The sequence below is a fragment of the Hippocampus guttulatus genome, chromosome 2, assembly GCF_054856545.1.
Source record: "Hippocampus guttulatus isolate MCC_2025c chromosome 2, RoL_Hgut_1.0, whole genome shotgun sequence".
In the NCBI taxonomy this organism is placed as follows: domain Eukaryota; kingdom Metazoa; phylum Chordata; class Actinopteri; order Syngnathiformes; family Syngnathidae; genus Hippocampus; species Hippocampus guttulatus.
Window position 1 is genome coordinate 8,660,001 of NC_141262.1, and position 22,504 is coordinate 8,682,504.

At 42.2% G+C, this 22,504-nt stretch overlaps 1 protein-coding gene across 2 annotated transcripts in view; it reads left to right on the top strand.

The window, feature by feature from the left end:
• The window catches only part of LOC147208401 (A disintegrin and metalloproteinase with thrombospondin motifs 2-like), a 129,878-nt gene that overhangs the window by 60,551 nt on the left and 46,823 nt on the right, over positions 1-22,504 (top strand). For both annotated transcript variants that reach the window (XM_086134407.1, XM_086134415.1), the window contains exon 3: positions 60-231. In XM_086134407.1, coding sequence (XP_085990533.1) covers positions 60-231 — 172 coding nt within the window. The remainder of the gene's footprint in view (positions 1-59; positions 232-22,504) is intronic.

Consider the following 22,504-nt stretch of genomic DNA (forward strand, 5'->3'; position numbering starts at 1 on the left):
TTTTATACATCTGTTTCATAATAAAAAGAAACGTGAAATGTATCTTATCTATTTCTTAGGCTGGTATGATCAGGACGGAGCAAGACGAGTACTTCATTGAGCCTGCGGAAAGAGGTGACGGAGTGATTGAGGAGGAGGAGGCAGGGGGAGGAAGAACGCACATCGTCTATCGCTCTTCAGCCGTAAAGAAGCCACCCATCGACAGCACAGCGGGAGACTCCCACTCCAGAGGTCAGTCTGCGTGTGTATACTGTGTACTAGGGAGTTTGCTGGGGGCGTGTATCTCTGCAATAAAAGACTATTTGATACATATCACGATACATGGGGTGCGATGCATTTTCAGGAAGGTACATTTTAAAGTGCAATGATTCGATTCAGTTTGATTCGATGCACTCGCATCTTTCAAATCAAAGCTGATTTTCCAATTCAAATCTGTTTTCGTTACCCTTCCCTCTTTTTCCATGGGCTTGTTTTCAGCAGAGACGACTCTAAGCCTTGCTCAAAACCCCTAAATGCAGTGTAACTGTTTTGTTATGCGCGAGTGGGATCCTAAACACTTCCCACATCATGCCCACTACACCGCCTCAAACTACAGATACTGTCAGAAATGTGAACCCATTTACCACAATGATGAAATGAGCAAAGTCCACACAAAATAACCATTGTACACAAATCCAGTGAATCGCAGCAGGAACGGGAAAGAAAGAAAAAGTTTCACATGCACTGCACAAACACGTCCAGCCGACACTATACATAAATTGTGCAGAGGGAAAGGTGTGACATATGGAGCTGTAAGCGTGGCTTTGGCCTCCTCCACAATTAACCTGCTCTGCTCGTATTTATTTTTACATCCGTTGAAACAGCGATGGCAGTTTCATTAAAGGGGCTAAAAATACAAACAGGTTACATGTCTGCATAATTAAAGGAATGATTATAAGCAAAGTTTATTAAAATCAATTCATTCACACTTACAGTCCAACATTTCCTTCAAATTGTATTTCCCTGAAATCAACTCAAATACAAATACATCGTGAAATGACCCTGGCCCGAAGGCAATTCATCTCGCTTTAAGCGGATGTGACCTTACTGAAGAGACGCGACAAAAGAACCTATGCTGCATTTCACCATGAATAATCAACGAATATCATTCGAACACATTTTACCTTCAGTTGCGGGCCGAACCTCTGCAGCAGTTCAGAGAACGCTTTCATCAGTATGATGGTGAAAGATGGAGTCTTGGCTTTAAATGAGCCAACTCGAAGGCACTTTGATATGGTGCCTTTTTAGAATGCAACTCGAAGGTGAAAATATTCTTCAAAAAGAAAAGCCGTGTTTATTGACTGGCATTTCACACGCACAGAAGTGTATTTATGATTCCTTGTTAGCGTTATGTACTGTTTGTGTTTGATAGGTTGGTCAAAACAACTTTACATTTGAGGGGAATAAGGCTATGTTCACACTGCAGGTCGATTCCCATTTGTTTGCCCATATGTGACATGTATTCGATTTTTCTTTTCCATGCATAGTGAATAATAATAATAATAATAATAGATTTTATTTATAAGCGCCTTTCAAGACACCCAAGGACACTTTACAATAACAAAAAACACAAAACAATACGGGTTGAGCAATAGTATAATTCCGATTTTTTTCCAAATCTAACTTGGGCCTGTGGATAGAAAGCGCATATGTATCTGATGTGTCTGTAATGTGAGCACTCATCTGTATCCATCAGATCTATGCGTCATCAAAAGCCAAAAATGCGCTCCACGCCGAGGGGTGGGAGTGTTCGGGAGACTACTGACATCGTCCGGGAATATGCAAAGTAGTTTGGAATAACGGTGTTATTTTTGTTTGATTTTAATTGACCTGAAATATAAAGTGGACGTTGGTGGTGACCATGATGCAGACGATTCATTTGTTATGCACGACAATGACGTGATGTCATATTTGGTAGACGTCTCCATGAAATGAGGAGATCTCGCCTCGCTACCCAGTCAATCTCAGATGAGCAGATAATACCGACAACAATGGGCAACATTGCAAATATTTTCTAACAACCAGGTCTCCCACCCTGTGTGTGCTGGAGTCGAGACGAGATTTCTAATGAGGGTTTTGCAATGGCTGTGTCTTCCTACTCGGAGCATATGACACTCCAATGTCTAATAATACACAGAAGAAGAAGTTTCCATAGGAACAGCCAGCGAGGACACACTGCAGTGGAGTAACACTGATCTGCTCTCAGATGCTGCTGACACCTGAACACACCCTGCACAGCGACACGCGGAGACGCAAGATACTCGCGTGCACCCACACGCACGCACACGCAAACACACACACACGCACACGCAAAACGAGGGTGTAACCGGACACGGCTTCTTTGATCATGCATGTCCACACACACAGAACTTGTGCACACCCATGCACACAATGTCCGACTGTTCCTGTTGCCTTTGCATCCTTCTCTCGAATGAAGAGTGGGGTGTGGATCGAGAGTGTGGGATAAAGCAGGCCCTTGCCTGTGCGTGTGTGTGTGTGTGTGTGTGTGTGTGTGTGTGTGGCAAGAGTTCCGTAGATGTCTGGCTTGAAATGTGGCAGACAAGCAGGCGTTTCAATCTCTCTGCCGTTTGTCTTGACTCTTCTAGAGTGCAAGTTGATCTGTTACATCCGCTCACTGTCATGACAATGTAGAAATCATTATAGCTACTCAGGCCATTTACATTCAGCGCCTCGGTTTCAAAACTCAACCCTCTCTACTCTTTCCTTCCCCCGTATTGTCTTTCATCCCTCCCTGTGGATCAATCATCGGCATTAGACAATTAATATGTAATCAATCAATCATTTCTGGAGATGCCCTTCAACAAAGTCTGTTTAATTTGCTGCCAGTTATAGGATGCCAGACTCATTTCCTGGCTACAGATAAAAGGAAAGGGGGGTTATATTTAGCAAGGGGAGATGAAGAGGGAAACGGGATTGATCAGTTCCTTGCACCATGAACTGTGGAGGTGTGAATCGATGTCCTAGGAGGAAGGAAAAGGCGTTATCATTCAGAAGGCATCCATAAATTAATTGCTGCTCTTTTGACCAAGCAACTATCGCGCACATCCTCAATTTACTTTCCTATGGTTTCATTTTATGATGTTATTTGAGCTATGATTTGAGTTCTCATTATTTCCACAGGACTCAACCCGACAACCCATTTTTGGCCCCAGTCAAAACCTATCACGCTTCGCTCTGGTTGTGTCTTACACTTAACTGTGTGTATGTCTGTTGATACTGCAGCCATGTGCCAGCATGCATTTGTCAGCATGCCGCCGGGGTCATTCAGAGCTTTCCCTTTAATCCCCACGACGTATCACAATCGTCAACGTGGCTTTTGTGAATCTTCCTGCATTACAAGTTTCGATAACAGCTTGGATTTTTTTGTACTTTAACAGGGGTCACCAACTATTTCATGGGTACTGATTAATGCATTTTGATGCACACTTCTGAAATAACTTATTTGGTCAAATTACTTTTAACTATGTTTTTCTGAATAAATCATGATATTGATCTGTGAGAGGACAGATCACGTGAAATATTTCTTACAATAATTATCAATAATGATTTAACAAGGAAAGAAACAGATCAGTATCAATATGGAACCCGTTGTTTTTGTCCATCTGCCTGCATTTACATTTTCAAATGGTCACGTCGACAACCAAGGTAATTACAATGTCCCATTATTGGTGTGCTATATTTAGAACAGGCCCATATGGGCTTCTCATGTGGTCCTTGGGGGTTGGCCTTGAGTGTCGATGACCCTTAGAGCTTAATATTGCGTTACAGTAGTCAAACTGTTCCGCCATTGTCACACATTCAAGAGTAATAAATCATTATTTCAAAAAGTACATTTAATTGACAGAAACATATTTTCTGTCAAATTTCACACAATAATGTATAATAATGTAGAGTGCTGTTTACTAGAGAAAAAAAATCTTAGAATATAAGATGCCGTACGATCCCAGTTCATAGCCGTTAGAAATATTATTTCCCATAAGAAGCAATGGAAATGCAAATAATGTATTCCAAGTTTTCCCTTCCACCAGCCATACTGATTAGTTCTTGGTTATGAATTACAAGACTAAATTGTCCCTAAGTGTGAGTGTGAGCGCGAATGGTTGTTTATCTATGTGTGCCCTGCCATTGGCTGGCAACCAGTTCAGGGTGTACCCCGCCTACTGCCCAAAGACAGCTGGGAAAGCTCCAGCATGCCCACGACCCTTGTGAGGATAAAGTGGATTAGAAAATTCATGGATGGATGGATGGATGGATTATGAATTACAAAAAAAATAAAAATATGAACAGCTAGAGTGCAGAGCTAAGTGAACACCAGTTAATACTACAGTGACACTCAGCACTCTAAGTTAGCTTTGGCAAAATAAGTGGCGTCACATCTGGTAACATGAGTCTTCTGATGCTGCTTAACTTGACTTGGTTTGGTTTGGTTTGTTTATTGAACATAAAACATATACAGTAATAATTTGACAGAAAATAAGGTAAATAAAATAGTAAAAAAGAAAGAAATCAGTCTTCAATCAACACAGTTATTATGTTCAAGGGAGTAGGAAGAAGTCTAGTCCTACCGCGTTATGTGTTTATATCTAATAAATCATTTTTATATCAATCAGAAAAGAAAAAAAGTAAGAAGAAAGAAGTCTCCATTAAGGCTCATACTTTACCCTTTGTTAGAGCCATAAGGAAAATTTGGTTAAATTATAGATGTAGCTTTTTGAATAATTAGAATTTAATAGATGCAAGCAGGCGGCCCGGTAGTCCAGTGGTTAGCACGTCGGCTTCACAGTGCAGAGGTACCGGGTTCGATTCCAGCTCCGGCCTCCCTGTGTGGAGTTTGCATGTTCTCCCCGGGCCTGCGTGGGTTTTCTCCGGGTGCTCCGGTTTCCTCCCACATTCCAAAAACATGCATGTCAGGCTGATTGGACGCTCTAAAATTGTCCCTAGGTGTGAGTGTGGGCGTGGATGGTTGTTCGTCTCTGTGTGCCCTGCGATTGGCTGGCAACTGATTCAGGGTGTCCCCCGCCTACTGCCCGAAGACGGCTGGGATAGGCTCCAGCACCCCCCGGGACCCTAGTGAGGATCAAGCGGTTCGGAAAATGGATGGATAGATGCAAGCAGTTTGGTTTATATTTGATATTTTATTTAGAACAAATTTATTAAGAATATCGAAGTATCTGGGCTCCATTGGTTGTCCTGTTTTTAGTCTGTTAAGAGGCTAGATTTATGTAAGCATGATTAGCAAGACAGTAGGGCATTGAGCAACACCTTTTTTTGACCGTACTTCGTGTTTGCTTATTTCGTACTTCATGTGAACTGATTTCGTATTTCGTTTAAGTGTATTGTAGAAGTTTTATTTTTTCATTTTGATAAAGCCTTAATTTGTGTTCAAGAAAATAAAGCGAATCATTTTTTTTGGATCAACGATGGCGGCCTCGTGTATTCCTTGTCGTCGTCGTGGAAAGGAAAAGCCCGTCGAAGAAAAGCACGAGTCAAAAACCTACATGCCCTGCTGACGTAGCGACAAAAGGATACTATGCCGCTACACCCTTAACCGTGATATTTTTACAACTTTTGGTTTGTATCGGGATTATATACATCCACACCCTGGCACTCTTGTGTCAATGTTCTCTTGTATTCATAATGGATATTTCAATACCTTTCTCTATTTATCAACTTAGTTCTGATTTATAATTATATTTAATGTTTAGAATTTATCATTTTAACTGATTGATGTAGGTTGTACTATTTTGTTGAATTTATTTTTGAACTCAGCAGGCGATTTACTCATTTTCAGGTCCGAAATTATTCCACAGATTAACACCTTTGATCGATACACTTGCTTGTTCTTGTTTTGAGGTTTTTGAATAAGTTGGTACCTCTTAAATCATAGCTGCTTTCTCGAATTTCGAAACTTCTCTTAAAACCCCTGCGTGAGGATGCAGCTTCTTTTGAAATGAGTATCACAACACCACAAAGAGAGAAAAAGGCACGCCCATAGAGAACCGTTAATGCTTGCAGACGTCTCCTGTGACATTTTGAGACTTGGGTTATATACTGTATATATATATATATATTTTTTTCCCAATGTTTCTTTATGCTTTTTTTTGTCTTTTGTTGACTTGATTTTAGTGGCAGTGTTGCTATTACCCGGTGTGAATGAAAGATCCCATGCAGCTGCACTTTTTTGCTCTTCTCATATATTCTCTGCTGTGTTATGCGAGATTGTGGCCGGCTGAAAGTGCAATACAGGTAGATGTACAGTATCTGGCTGTACGTGTGTGATGTAGTCCAGCGTTGACATGCTTCTGAAACGAGGTTGGCGGTGGGATGAACAACGGGCCAGTGGTGCTCTTGGCTCCTGCTCAGTATCTGACTTCTGATCGGTGCCTCCTCAAAAAAAGCAAATTCTATCTCCTCTTAGTCATGTTTCAGATCAGGCTGGTTAGATAGTTTAACAGGCGACTTACGACATGGCAATTTGCAACACACACACACACACACGCACACGCACGCACACGCACACACACTTGTCACATACACGTTACTAGGTAGATAATGAAAGCTGCCTCAAACAGTGCCAACCAGTTCATCAGGAGTAATTAGCAGTATAGCATTCTCATTTTGATACAGCCCCTTTGGGAATGCAAACTTTGACCTTCTTTACTTAATAGCACTGTTGCTCCTGTGCCAAAATAGCATCATTTTTTGGTCAGTTTCTTCCTGGGGTTCTTACACTATGGAAACATTAGGTGCTTAAATAAGTGCATACAATGTAAAGGTTGGTGCTAAAATAGCTTATGTAAACTTTAAAGGTGACTCAATATGTGTCATTTACTTTTTCATGTTTATAGTTAAATACTGTCGTGTGTCTGAAGTACAAATGTGCAACCGTAGAACCACTGTTGAATGCAAAATGTAAGCGGAGCTGCAGCATTGGCAGAGAAAAGCATGAGCTAACAGTGTTACCTACATTTGCTTCCCATGATAACGTCATGTTCAGCTGAGTTCTCAACGTGGTGGTGAGCTGCATTGGGTTTTATGGGCTTCACAGATTAGCATTAGATCATCGGTACGTAATTGATGGCTCACTGAAGTTGTTCGCAGGGCTGGTGGTGTTTGTTTTTGCTCATATGTCCATGCGCCACAAATAATGATCTTATTGTCTTTGGGCACTCACCTGTTTTCCCACATTCTGGGTTCTGCTTTTGCTCGTAGAAGAAAACAGCTGGCTGCCGGAAGAGGAGACAGCCAAATGCAGGCGGCAACGCGTCAGCGAGAGCCAGCCCAATGGTTGTCATTCTAACTTAGCAGGGCTCGCCATTGGCGCAGTTGTCCGTGCCACATGTTAGTAAGACACCTGCGGACTGTTTAAAATTGTGAAGAAATGCATATTTTTTCTCCTTGAAATCGCGTTAGCAAAAGCAAGCAAGAGTAAATGTAGTCAACCGTTCAAGAATGTAATTGGAATGTGCCTAAGGGCATTTTTTTTCCCGATTCAAAGTCAGAGGTCCCTAATGTTTCCAAATGTGTTGGATTTGAAGTCAAGACTTTTGAGTGCTTCCACACAGAACATTTGGGTACTCGGGCTAAGGCATGCTGGAACAAAAAAGGGCCTTCCCGAAACTGTTCCGACCAAGTGTCCCGTGTACAAGTGTCAAGTGTGTACTGGTAGCATGAAGAATTAACATTCAGAGAACACTGACTAGCTTAGTCTAACCTAATCCCTAATCAATTGATTGATTGAGCAAGATCGGTGTCCCCCACCTTATCTGTAGAGGGATCAAAAAGGTAAGATGGAACTGAAGACCAATTCCCTGCTACCGGATTGTATTACCGGTAGTCTTTATAGACGGCATTGTCACAATGTTTGTCTGAAGAAAGAGTCTTTTCCAATTTTCTATTTGGCCGAAAGATAGTTGGCCATCTAAGTTGTATGATGAAAATCAGGAGCCGTCTGTCCTGTGCATTGTCAGGCTGCTGTTTTGAGCTCGAAAATGAGTGGTTTTAGAGGAACATTCCATCGCTATATATCGTGCACGTACTCTTTGTCCTTGGCATGTGTGAGCTGTGTTTTTCCACAGCATAAACTTCACGGCCTTAACCAAGCGTGATTCGATATGAGCTTTAGCCTTTTCAATAAAAGAGGTTTAAATGTTCATCACTGCAAATATTCAGACATAGCCCACTGTGTGAGAAAAATACGTCAAATAAAATGCAGTACTCAGAGCTGGCTCAGATGTTTTATTGACTCTGGCGGATGCAAATTTCAGAGGGGGTTATGGTTTTGCTTGTTTGTTATCAGCAAAACACAATAACAAAACAATTTCCAGATTTGCGTTGGCCTCAGAAGCCATGACATTTCTTCATCTTTTGTTTTTTTATTTACCTGAGTGTGGAATCATTTCCCAATGCACAGTGGTGCCAGCTACCAAATGCACTCCTGTCACTGGTACCATGGGTGTTAATTTGTGCCATGAGGATATATGATACGTATTATTTTTTGAAAACAAGTCCATGTGACCCCCCCCCCAAAAAAATAAAAAACATGATTTGTCAATTACTACCGGTATTAATCAATTACAAAATCCTCTCCTCTTCCATGCGCACAATCACACGGTAAACAAGTGCATTGGCTCAGCTGTGCCTCCGACAGGAAATTGCTGCATGGTTAGGGGAAGTATTTTCTGCTGCCAGCTGCTTCCTCCATCATCCTTCTCTGTAGCTGCTGGCATGATCCCCGTAGAGCACAACTGCCTTATTATCACACAAAGCATATGTGTTTGTATGTGTGTGTTTGTCTTATTTGCATGTCTGAATGCACACTTTTTATTTCTCGTCTGTTTAACGACTGACTGATGGCGCTCATGCGTCCAGCAGTGTGGATTGGCCTGTGTGTGTCCCCCCCCCCCCCCCCCACCCGGCTGCTCACCTGCTAGGAGGCTCCCAGCAGGCCTTCCATTGAGCGTAACTCAGCCTACTGCAACTGCTGTTGCCGCCTTTACACTGGGCTTGGTTGCGCGCATAATAGCAGGGTGGAACTAACGGTCCTCCGCTTCAGTGCGTGACCACCAAGCACGGATTGTTTTTGTGTGGGGTTGCGTCTGTCATCGAGAGAGTGGGCGATAAGTAGGGAACCCTTGAAGAGATAAAGGGGTATCATTTCATCACAGCTGTGATGGAGAGGGCGCCTCTATAATCAGAGCGATCATGGTGTTTTGACAAGATTAGCAGCTTTCTGCCCCTCGTGTGGTTCTCAGAAATCCGCTGCCTGTTGTTGAATTCATGCTACTAAGTGCAGCACTGTCTATTTCTGGTCGAGATTGAAAGACTGAAGAGTTGTGGGGTTTTTTTCCCGTTTACACCGGACTTACAAATGCAATTCATATATTATTTACTTTGTTCAAATTGTTGATTCTTTTCCCAATATAAATATCCGTTCCAACTTTCACTGTCTTACAACATTTACCTCATGAGGCAGCAAGGCGCCCTCCTCAGGGTCTCGTCTAGGTATTCCTAACAATTAGTTTGACATTTTTAAATTTTTGGAGCTGCTCGCAGCGAGGATTATGTCAAGAATCGATTAAGCTGCCAGGATTTTGTATTACTTGTTGAATCAGATGAAAAGAAAATATCTTGTTCCAATTTTCATACCTTTATGATACATAAATGACGCATTATTTTAAATTGACACCACAAAAGCACAAACATACTGTATAGTTTCGATGATAAGTTTACATTCCCTAGGGTATGTAAACTTTCATATGACAACTGTATGTTATGATTCAGTTTGTGCTTTGGTCTGTAACATGTGCAGTGTTAAGAGAAGGGGGATGGAGAGCTACACTACACACAGGCTGGTCTTTAGTTGGCTGCAGGCTGCAAAGAAGAGCTGCAGTTGGTCAGTTTTTGTGACATGTCGAAATTGGCCAATCACAATTATTTTGCCATTTTGAGTTTTGATGGGTATGTATTCAAAGCTGTTTTTAAACATAACCGGAAAGATTGTTTAATATCAACAACCTTTATAGGCATGACATGAGGTTCATGAACCCGACTCTTAGCCTGTCTGTCAAGATGCCATAATGCTCTTCAAAGTACTGTTTTCGTGTATGCATGTTTAGCGGGGAGCAGCAGGTAGTGCTGTGTGATGACAGTTACGTGCAGCGGGCCTCCCCGAGGGTGGTCAGTGGTCTGTGATAGGATCCGTTATGTAATGGGTAACCCAGGGGACAGGAGCTCATGGATGATGAGATGGCGTGTGACTTCCCTCCTCCCACCACTGTCACTGGCAGACGCCCAACACACACACATACACGTGCACTCTGTGTTAAATTTGGCACTCCTCAGAGAAGTGTGGGAGTAATCGAGGATATGTCTTCATCGATGCTAGGGCAAAGGAAATTTTACAGTCGGGAAACTCTCTCAATTAATGTTTGGATCAAATTTTCTATGCTATATCAGTTTTTAACTTTTTTTTATGGGCACATTTACTCCTTGTTTAACTGTTTTGTTAAGCGCTCTGTTACAGCTGCAGCTGTTGTGAAAGCACGATATAAATGAGGATGTATTATTGTATTGTATTGTAAATGCATCTTGCCTTTAGGTAGTGCATGGCCGCTTTGGAGCGTCTCGCTGTCCGCCGCGAGAGTGCACATGCCATAGCACAGCGTTGATTGAATTTTCGCCAAATACACTTTTCAATAGTGTGTAAACACAAATGTAGCTGTGGTCCAAAGAAGGCTGGGGGGACAAGGTCGTCCATGTCATGTGAACAGGGAGAGGAGGTGATTGTGTAAGATCAGGAGATGCTCACCCAATGACACGGAGCTAAAAAAAACTTTGTTAGCTGGATTCCTTCTGACTTTTGAGGGATGACAGGAAATAGCATGAAAGACTGGGATCATAGTGGCAGCAGACTGTGCCAAGGAAAGGAACTAACTTTTCTCTGGCATCAGCAAATATTCTACTTTCACCGTGCACAGTGTACACCGGAACAATATGTGCCGACTGAGTTAATGGAATGCTGGATGAAAATAAAATTCATATCGGTCCTGAAAAGGGCACATTCAAAAAAATAAAAAAAGAAGAAGGTGCTTTAGGTGAATTGTAGGATACATCACTGGGATACCGCCTTACAGGAAGTGATCTTACAGGAAACCTTCTGATCTTTGCCCGTGTTTTCAGTAATTATTTTCAAACATGTATTGTCTTTTGAAACAAATCTCTGAATTCACTTGAAGTGTCTTTACTCTATGGTTCTCCACCCTCTAGAGGTCCACACACAAACATTTAAAAGTTCTCGAAAGTTGCAGCAAGATTGTCGTCGGTCTTTTGTAACTTATGATTTGAAGAAATGAGAACTGAAATAAAAATAAGATCTTTGCTGGGTCAAGGCAACCTAATATTTAATATTGTTATATGCGGTTGAATCCACCAGCATCGTACCAATTATATTAATAGACACACAGGCAGCTGCTTTCATGAAGTAGCTTCCACTAATCATTTCAGACAAAATAAAAGTTAATTTGTTCGGATCAGATTTAGTGTGACATTTTCCAGCTTGCAAGCAAGTTTGTGGCTTTCATTCCTCCACTCAGTCGACACACGCGCACACACTCCCACACACACACACACCCACTCACACAATTTCAACTCGTATGATACGGTATCTCCCAATGCATTCATTTTCTTTTGTATTTATCTCATCATACTCTTTATTGATGATTAAAAGAAGAAACACACACACACACACACACACACACACATGAGCTAAAGGAGTCACACACCGAGGCGGACATGATGTTGGTGTCTACCCGTGGCAAGCGTGTTGCTCTCTCTGTCTGGGTAGTTAGTGCTGAGATTGCCAATAAATAGTGGCCGGTGGACTTCACCATCACCAGCGGGGAGAGATTTGTATCCTTGCGGCTGATTGACCCACGCCTGAGGATGCGGATGAACCATCTTGTTAATCAGGATACACTGCGGGGACACATTGTGTTGTGTGTGTGTGTGTGTGTGTGTGTGTGTGTGTGTGTGTGTGTGTGTGTGCGCGTGTATGTGTGTGTGTGTGTCACACACTTAAAAATAGTCTTTATTTCTGTGTGGGTAAGTCAGACGAAATAGGTTTCTACAATATAATTTATTATTATTGCACAGGGTTTGAAATTGGCGAGATAAGACAATTAATTAGAATTCGAAGCATCTAAACATGACCTCTCATTTGAATTAAGGGAAAGCTAAGATACCATTTGAAAGATGAGAAATTACAACTCGCCCCATGATACGGTCAGGAGGCGTCAATTCAAATCTTCCCTTTATTTTCAAAGGTGGGCACGTTAGTAAATTTGCCCGGCCACTCACCCATCATCGTCAGTCCGTCATTATTTCAATCCGATTATTTTTTTCATCTGTCCATTTTTGAATCCACTTAACCTCACCAGGGCTGCGGGCATGCTGGAGCCAATCCCAGCTGCATTCGGGTATACCATACACTGGCTGGCGGCCAATTGCAGGGCACACATCGAACCCCGCAACTCTGAACTGTGAGGTGGACATGCTAACCAGTTGATCACCGAGCTGCCCCGATTATCTTATTCTTTATAATATTATTATTCATTATTTTACATTGGTTGATATTGTTAAAAGTCAATTTGTTGTCGAGCATTATTCAGAAGCAAAAGTAGAAACTTGAGTTTCTGGAATAGTCGGTTTAGATGTGAGAAGCCTTTGCTCTATCATGTCTCTATTGCGTGAATTGCACAGTGTGGCACCGGGATGCTTCGTGTGGATCACTTCATGAGGTCTTCTTAGCGGAGGTACAGCATGATGTCGGATGAAATCCTCCCACTTCTTCGCCGTTTTCCTTCTCTTCCTTCAGTGCCATCACCTGTTCTGTCCTGGAGGTAGCCTCGGGGCTGGCAGGTGTGCGTCTGTGTGAGTTTGCGCAAAGGCATTCCTGAGTGACATTTGGCCGACTCTTGTGTAATGATTCCGCATCCCTTCTTTTAATTTAGTTGTTTTTGCTTCACCTGCATCCTACTTTTGACACTTTCTTTTCTATCCACAAAGTTTAAGCTTGAGATTTGACATCAAAATTGTTTCCACTGCTGTTATATAACTCCCTCACACTCACAACACACTGCTTTTTCCCCTCCTTGTTTATTTGCAAAAACGCTCGCTTTCTAAACATGCCCTCTGAATGGATTCATTAGTCAGTCCAAAAAGTGTACACAGGGGAATTCAGCTGACATATTTGTGTCAAGACAAAATGTCAAAATCTTGCTCCCTGTTTATCAACTTGCATCATTAACGTGGCTTGCAAGAACTGATCAGGTTTACACGTATCTATTAGCAGGCTCATCTGCATTTAAACTGAACCTCCATTTATTAAGGTGATACGGTCCAGACGCATGCATTATGGAAAAAAAAAAAAGTACTGTCCCACGTCCTTTAAATACATTCCAACTTATTTAAACACACTTGAAATGCTCATTTGTGCCTGGTCTCACTCTCCCGCTGTCAAAAAAAGGGAGATCATTGTATAATATCACTTCAGGGAAACAAAAAGAAGACTTTCATTCCCGCTCTACCCTTCTGCTCCCTTATTTCTACAGTACATAGAGAATAAAACAGATTTTTGAAAAATGCTTGAAAATCTGTGATATAGTGGGGAGTGAGAAAGATGAAGGTTCGCTGACCACAACAATAGACCACAGTCCATACACATAAAATGAATTTGTTCCATTTACATTCCAAGTCGTACAATGTAAGAGACCAGCCAAAGGGGTGACAAACAGTCAGTGAATGGAAAGCTGTACTTAAAGAATGAAATATTAATAATAGAAGCCAATTAAAACCTTGGTGGTTGGAGTGTCTTACGCGTTCGAAGTATATATTAGCACAGCACTAATAAGGTGACTTACATCACCTGTAGTCAGCCGAAGAGTCGCCACGGCGACAGCAGCAACCAATGGATGAGTGGTGAGAAACTATGGAGTGGGAGAAACTATTTTCCTATCTTCTCTGTCATCTGCAGTATGTGTCTCTCCAAATTATTAGCCTTTTCAGACCATCTCCTCAGCAAATAATTAAATGGAATTAAAATATTGATGTTAGTTTAATGCTGTAAAACAAATGTAACACTGCTCACATTTGGATGAGATGTAGCTTTTAAGGAGGTGGAAAGGTAGGCTGGCTGTGGTGATAGGTGGTTCGAGGCAAACATCCATTTTCCACTCCGTTTAATGCCTCACTGTACTTCCTACCGTATAAAATGCAGAGGAAACTCCACCATGTGGTGTACTAGCCAATACTAGCTATAGCAAACCCCTCAAACTTGAGCGAAACTAGGTTGGGTGGAAATTCTTTGATTCTTTGTTGTATTGCGATTGAAACGTTGATGAATGTGAATCGATCCCCAAATGAACAAATTTCCATCCATCCATCCATTTTCGAATCCGCTAATCTTCATGGGAGTCGCGGGCGTGCTGGAGCCTATCCCAGCTGTCTTCGGCCTACTGTGCATATTTTTCTTGGAATGTGGGAGGAAACCAGGGTACCCGGAGAGGACATGCAAACTCAACACAGGAAGGCCAGAGCTGGAATTGAACCCGGTACCTCTGCACTGTGAAGTGGACATGCTAACCAGTCCAACACTGTGCGCCCAGCTAAAAGTCAATTATTTCAAGTCATACAGAGGCATCTAAATAATGTGGACCTAAGAAGCGGCGTACCCATCATCTCTGGGACAGTTTGGGACGCACACACGCCGACACATGCACAGATGGAAAAGTTGAAGCGAATTACAAACCACCGTGTCATTTATTGCGAATAACATATCTGGAAAATTGTACTGAAATACTCATCCAGCATTTTGGCTGTGATAGTGGTTACACCTCTAAAATTTTGTACGACATTTTAGATATTGTCCAGTTTCAGTTGCCACTTTATATAATATGGGAAAGATTGAGGTGACTCCATGTCCACAGCAGCCATCGTAGCAAAGAGGTATGTATGAAGCACACGTTATAGAAGGTCTGACCGAGTTGAATGCATTATTTATGAACAAAATGGAAAATGGAAGTGGAGTTTGTTGCCTGAATACACCCAAGAAGCCTTTGATCAAGAAATCAAACCCCGGAAACTGCTCAGTGATTTTCCATGTTTGAGATTATCCCTCACTCTCACGCTCTCTCCATGTCAATACTGTACATGCCTTTCAACTCGGCATAGGTCGGCGTCAGATTCTGATTGTGTGATAGCTGTGAGCAAAAGAATTACAGCGTCACGGTATTGCAATTGCTGCTCTAAAATGTATTATTTTGAAATTATGGGTTAATAAAAACAATGGGTTTTCCATTGAATACTCTCTCGATATTTTTTTTTCAAAATAAAATTAAAAAGTAACACAATAGTGAAAGTACTTATTCTTCAGAACATGAGTTACTTCTCTGCTCTCCTGAATTTTGTGAAGTAATGTCAGAGTAGACATGAAATGATATTGGCCATGCTAGTTAGCTGCTTCTGTCGTGCGTGTTGTGTATTTATTTCACCAATTGGAGACACACCAGCTCTCGTAGCCTGCTGAAAACGTTGCTTTCAAGACAGCGTTACTGTCACGAATAAGAGTTGAAGCCAAATGCAGTTTACCAGACCACTGTTAATGTCCACAATCCACTGGTAGCGCATCCGAGAAATTCACACGGTGGCGTTGTTGCAGCACAACACCACAAAGTAGTTATGGGTAGCTGAGGTATTGTCAAGCCCATCCATCCATCCATCCATTTTTCGATCCGCTTATCCTCACAAGGGGCATGCTGGAGCCTATCCCAGCTGTGTTCGGGCAGTAGGCGGGGGACATCCTGAACTGTTTGCCAGCCAATTGCAGATATTGTCAAGCCTCATGACCCAATCTGGCAAAACATGAGTGAGCAGGAGCGATTTAGTGGTTGATTGCTGATTTCAAGCACCTGTACGAGCAGGTGAGCAGAATGGCAAGTGAGGTGGCCATGACTGACTGGCAGAGTGAAGCAGTCGAGAGGTGAATGGAAAAATCTGGAGAGCACAATGGAGAATTTTGACAGTAAGAGGAATATAAGTATGTTAACTGGATTGAACTTGTCGAAGAGTGATGGCTGGCGCTGTCGTTGCTGCGACAAGGGGAAAAGCTCACTCACCGCTCCCTCCAACAACGGGAGGGGAAAGGGTCCTGTCACTTTGCTTGATGACTCAAAAAAAAACAACACGATTTTTTAAACTACCCATTAAAAACCGCAGTTAACCTTCCAAGCAGGAACTGGCCCATGCCTACTTTTAACATACCGTAACTGTTTCAAAACCTATGTATATGTTCCCATTCAGTTGGGGAACTTATAATCCTTTCACATTCCCATTTACGAATGTCTTTCTTCTGGCTTTGCCTGCTAGTGTAGTTTGCTGACTCATCATTTCTAAAGGACACACAGAGCATCACTTCCCTTTCCGACTGCAACCTGCTCGTCTCTCCCCTTTCCTGGCTTGCTGTTCCTATTCTTAGCAGGAGGTGTCATGTTCTCCATTACAACCAGGCAAACAATGTCTAATCTTGCTTACTGCTGCTGGTCTTGTGATGTGTGCGTGCGTGTGTGCGTGTGGTCCAGTACTAAACTCCTTTCAGCCAGCTGTGTCTCTTACACCTCGTGTATGGCTCAACTGAGCTGGCGACACCATTTCCATCATTTGTTTCTGCTCGTATTATCCGCACACCAACGATCCCGTCCTCTTTGCTCCCTCGCACGTTCAAATGCTGGCAGTCAAACATGCTGACAATTGTTTTATCATAATATAATAACCTTGAGCATTCTCACAGTTCACCCCCATTTAATTTACCTCCATATTGCAATGTCAGTAATCCTCTTGGAGTGATTTTGCTGCGTAATGCGCCAATGACAGACTGAACAAATACTTGGCCCGCACATTGTGTGCCGGCACTCTTCCATATGCGTAGACACACACATGCAAGCGCACACATATGCACATAGAGTGGTCTTCACAGAGTCATCGGTGCTGCAGCTATTATTAATGAGAGGGAATCAGCTCATCAATTTTTAAGTTGTGTCACTCAGGCCACCGACATACTGTGTGTGTGCGTGCTTGCATGCATGTGTGTGCCTACATTTCCGAATAGGGACAGACGGACCATAATGAAATTTCCACAGGCATTGTAGTGAGACCTTGTCCATTCTAAGAGCCGGACAGAGATGGAGACCTACTAATCTTTTTAAATAGATTGATGTAAAACCTCCTCCTATTGCTTCAGTTCCACTATCCATTCGGAAACCACAGTATATAAAGCAGAGCAAATGTGGGTGTAAACTGCAGTCAAACACATTCATACACACGCACACACATTACTTGTATTAATAATAGTACTAGTAGATTTTATAATTGTCCTCTCCCATACTCATCCTGTCCTTTATTCACCAGCGATACTTTCACCATTTATTTTCCATCATGCGTATTATAATTGCTTCCCACGTGATATTCTAGGACAGGGGTGTCCAAACTTTTCCATTTGAGGGACGCATGCAGAAAAATGGAAGGATGAAAAGGCCACTTTTAAAAGCATGTCAGTCAAGAAAGCAATTTTATATTGTTTGTATTCTCTAGTTCAGTGGTTAACCTGGGTTCGATCGAAACCCAGGGGTTCGGTGAGTCGGTCTCAGGGAGTCGACGGAGCCTCTGCCATGGAGGGTGAAACGCACGCGACTCAACATGTTAATTAGGTATGACACGCCCGCTTTGCCATCACTGGCTGCAGATGATCACATGGCATTGCTTGTCCAATCAGTGCTGTGGGAAATTTAGTTCGCTTAGTAGTCAACGTGTGACTGTTGTAATAGTACGTCGTACAATTAAAAAAAAAAAAAAAGTATACTTATCTCGTGAAACTTTTTTCTGTTTTTAATAAATGCGTTTTTTTATATCTTGAATTTCTAAAATATACATGTATTTATTTTTCACTCATGAAGGGTTCAGTGAATGTGCATATGAGCTGTTAGGGTTCGGTACCTCTAAAAAGGTAAAGAACCATTGCTCTAGTTAGTTACACCAGCTTTCTGTTAAAGGTGTTAAGGCAAATGGTTGAGGATTTTTTTTTCTTTTTAAGAGGAGATTTTTGGGATAACCAACAGCCCTCTGTCTCACAGAATAAATCCAGCTCGGCACTTAACAGCAGCCGAGTCTCATGTCCACATTTAGAATAAAAAACAAAAAACAAAAACAAAAAACCTGTACTTAAGTGACCTTTTTTTCAGTTACTTGAGAATTATTCATGTGACCTTTTTCTCTTTTTATTCCAAAAGCCAATGGGCCTACTACACCGAAAGATATCTTGATTAGTTTTGCATCCAAAAGGGACTAATTGCTCACTCGTGGTGAATTCAAAACACACGAGGCCAAAAAGATCCGATACATGGGAAAAATGTACAAACCGAGTCCTTACTAAGTGTTCCTTTGACCACTAAGGTGTTTTAGAATCGCAGACAGACTTTTCACATGTCCATGATAAAATCTTTCCCAAAGCTCATCAGAGCCTAAAACGGGGCCTCAAAGGTTTCAGTGCTGTTGGACCAGGTCATCTGCAATCTCGCCCCTCCTCTCCGCCGTGATGGGAGACCCCTGTTGTGATTTGCACCAATCTAGATAAAACTGAATTCGATTGAATTACCTTTCTTCCTCTGCCATCCCCAGCCTCTTGCTGTGTCCAGGATTCGTGGGTATGATTGCTCTGCCGAGCGAGGAAAATGAGACAGGCCAACCCCTTGATTTGGAGAGCATGGAAAATATTCATTTCTAATAACCTGTCTTTATTAAATCTCCCTGGAGGACATAGAACAGCCTATTTTGCCCCGTGGATGTGGTCCTCTGTTTTCTCTCTGTATAAGGTCAGTAATGGGAGGTTTCTTGTTTTAAAAAAAACTTTTTCCAAAATGATTCAACCATTGACTGAGCCTGACTTTACACCATTGTGTCTCCTTTTTTGATTCTTTAATGATCAGTTAAGTGTTTTAATTGGTATATCTTAGATGGCACACCATGTGATGGAGACTTCTCTTTTCATTTGAGAATAGGGGACGGTGGGTGATCCACCTCGAAGGCCCCAGTGTCCCTTGTTTGCCATCTGCCTGTGTGGACTGTGATTTGATTACCTCAGAGCTTCATTAGGAGAGGGAGATGGGGGAGTGAAGCCATGCTTGTGTCTCCCTCATCCTCCCCTCTCCGGTTACACTTGCATGGATGAAGCTGCACTGATTGATGCGCATTGAAGGTGAGGGACTAAGGGGCATATTCTCCCTTATGTTCTAAATGGTAAATGGGCTGTCACTTATATAGCGCTTTTTCTACGTCCGGCACTCAAAGCGCTTTACACTGTTTCCTCTTTTACCGAGTGATGACACGGCGTCTGGAGAAACAGGGAGGTCAGTAGCTTGCTCTAGGGCACTTCGACATGGTCGCAATGGCCGTGGCTCAAACCCCCAACCTCTGGGTTGGGTGACGGTCACCCTACCACTGAGTCATTGAGTCAGAAAAGGTGCAGAGCTGCACACCTTTTTTTTGGTTGATTCTCCCATCGACTTCTTAAGTGTGCCACTGAGACACCTTGATGAAATGTACGCACTCTGGGTGGAGCTCCCTTCAAACGGGGGCGTTCCCTGACAAATCTGTCAGTGTGAGCATTCACCCGCGGACTTTTTTTTTTCCAAGATGGCGCCCAGATAGGCAAGTGCTCTTTAAGAGCCTTGCTTTTTTGTTGTTGTTTTTGTCTTGTTTTGTCACATGGTGTTGTTACGTCGTGCGGACCTGATGTGGCTGGATGGATGCATGGATTGAGGAGCCGACGATGAGAAGAAAGGAGCGTCAGCGCAGAGCGCCGACGCGGATGTGGAACTGGGAGTCGCGGCTTGGAATTGAAGCGGACTTACATGGGACAGGAGAAGAGAGCCAATCTCTCTTTTTCGTTCATGATTTGTGGCACACCTGTCCCATATACACTGACTGACTGCCCTACATCTGATTATGTGTCCCTATTACATTACAATAATATCCGAATGTTGACATATCATATTCATTCATCTGTTGTCACCTAGTATCTGAAAACAGTGACCAGTCCTCCCCCAAATTCATACGCTCTGCTCTACTCGTGTCCACTTCAACCTGTGAAAATACAGCATGAAAGCGATCAGCATAATATTTTGAATGTTATTGACATCAAATGTGAGCTCTCATGAAGAAACGTCATTGTCGCTCCACATAATCGAAAATATTTTGCCGATGGGTTTTATATTTTTAGTGTCAAGTGTAGGGATGGGCATATACTTTTTAGTGGCAATCGGCCGAAGTTTTTAGACATTTTTGCAACGCTAAACAAGTTCGACAAAAAAATGGAGAGATTACAAATAAATTAATCTACACAGCATTGAACACACAAAGAAAAACGTTTCTAAAATGAGTACCATCAAAATATAACCTGTCCTTTATTGCTGATGAAAGGAAAAAGAAATATTCATATATCCAGAAATGACTGCCTTCAGACTTTTATTTGGCTAACTTGGCCTGACATTCCGGGGTTGAGTGCTTTGGTATTAATTTATAAACTTGTAAAGGTTTTGTTACCTGATGTTGCTGAACCTTATGCAGACAAAATATAGCATTGAGGTTATTTTCATAGGAACTTGTTGCTAGTGGTTACCAACAAAGCATCTACTGGGAGTTTTTGGGCCAGAATAAAACGGGCGTCAATAAACAGAGCGCACAGATAGAGCAGCACATGGCTTCGTACTGCCGCAGACACATGCCAAACGGGCACTCGCCAAGATTTATCGGAAAGGCTTGTTTGTGCGCCATTATGTCTCCAAGTTTCCCCACAGCTTGTCCTCAAAACTGTTCTTGTCCTGCTTTCCTCCCAGCACCGTCCAATCCCTGCGCAGATTCTGTTCAGGTTTGATCGGCGGCACTTCAACCGGTGAAGCCAGGTGGAGATGTGATCTCCTCGCGAACGCACCAGCACCTTATTCAGAGATACCACGGTTAATGAGTGCCAGGAGCTGTGATTATTTTGATGATGTTGTATCAGCCTCCCGCTGCACTTCCTTTGAAAGAGTGATGAATGGCTTTTTTAATTGTTTCTAATTGATAACTGCACTGAGAGACTTTGTGATGAAACACTGCCAAATTAGCAACACTGATACACTGTGGTGCCTTATTAATGCTTTCCCTTCTGGCTCGGAGCACTGTGCGATTGAAGAGAGCTCCATCTGTGCGTCTGTGTCTGGGCCCAACATGCAGTCGCACTTTGTGCTAATAAGAAGCAGATACATTTACCGTATTTTCCGCACTATAGGGCGCACCAAAAAGTCTTCCATTTTCTTAAAAGCTCACCGAGCGCCTTAAAATCCGGTGCGTCTTTTGTATGGTCATTACGGTAATACGTCGACTCCAAGATGGCTCCTTCCTGGAGACATGCTTCCAATGTTATAACTTGCTGTTGGTTTAGTGAACTGTGTCGCTGCATTATTAAATAAGTTTTTGTTGCAGCTCCGAAAGAAGGAGAGCTGTGGTGTTCATTTTTTAAAACACTCTCAACAAATGCAGGTACGTCTTTGTCCGTCTACGTGCCTTCTTCCGTTCGACTAGAGAGGCGTTCAAGACCGCCTCCGAAAAACGTAAACTAATGATTACTTCAATGAAATTACGAAAATTGACAATAGTACATCAAAACTGAAAAGCAAGCGAGGATATCACAAAATAAAGCCATAGCTACCCCTACAGAATTTATATTGTGATTTCATAATTTGTGAATACACAACAAAGGAATAAATAACTACTACTGACATTTGATCGTAGTAGTCGTGGCGCTATGATCAAGGAAATGCCAATGCGTTTTTCGGAGGCGGTCATGAACGCCTCTCGAGTTGAACGGATTAAGAGAAGGCACGGAGACGGACAAAGACTTACATGTATTTGTTGAAAAAAGGAGAGCTGTGTTTTTTTTTTTAAAGCAGACTTTATTAATGGTTTTCACAGTCTCAACAAATATAGGTACTGTACGTCATTGTCCGTCTCCTTGCCTTCTTCCCTTCCACTCGAGAGGCGTTCATGGCCGCCTCCGAAAAACGTAAATTAATTCTTACTTCAATGAAACCATGAAGAAAATCAAGCGAGGAAATCACAAAATAAATTCTGTAGGGGGGATATAGAATTTATTTTGTTATTTCTTCGCTTGATTTTCTGTTTTGATGCATTATTTTCAATTTTCGTAGTTTCATTTAAGTACAGTCATAGTTAATTTACATTTTTCAGAGACGGTCATGAACGCCTCTCGAGTTGAATGGAAGGAACATAGCACCATCGACTGGAGGCATTGTAGATTGTGCCTTTTAATACGAAGCGTCCAATGTTTGAAAAAAAA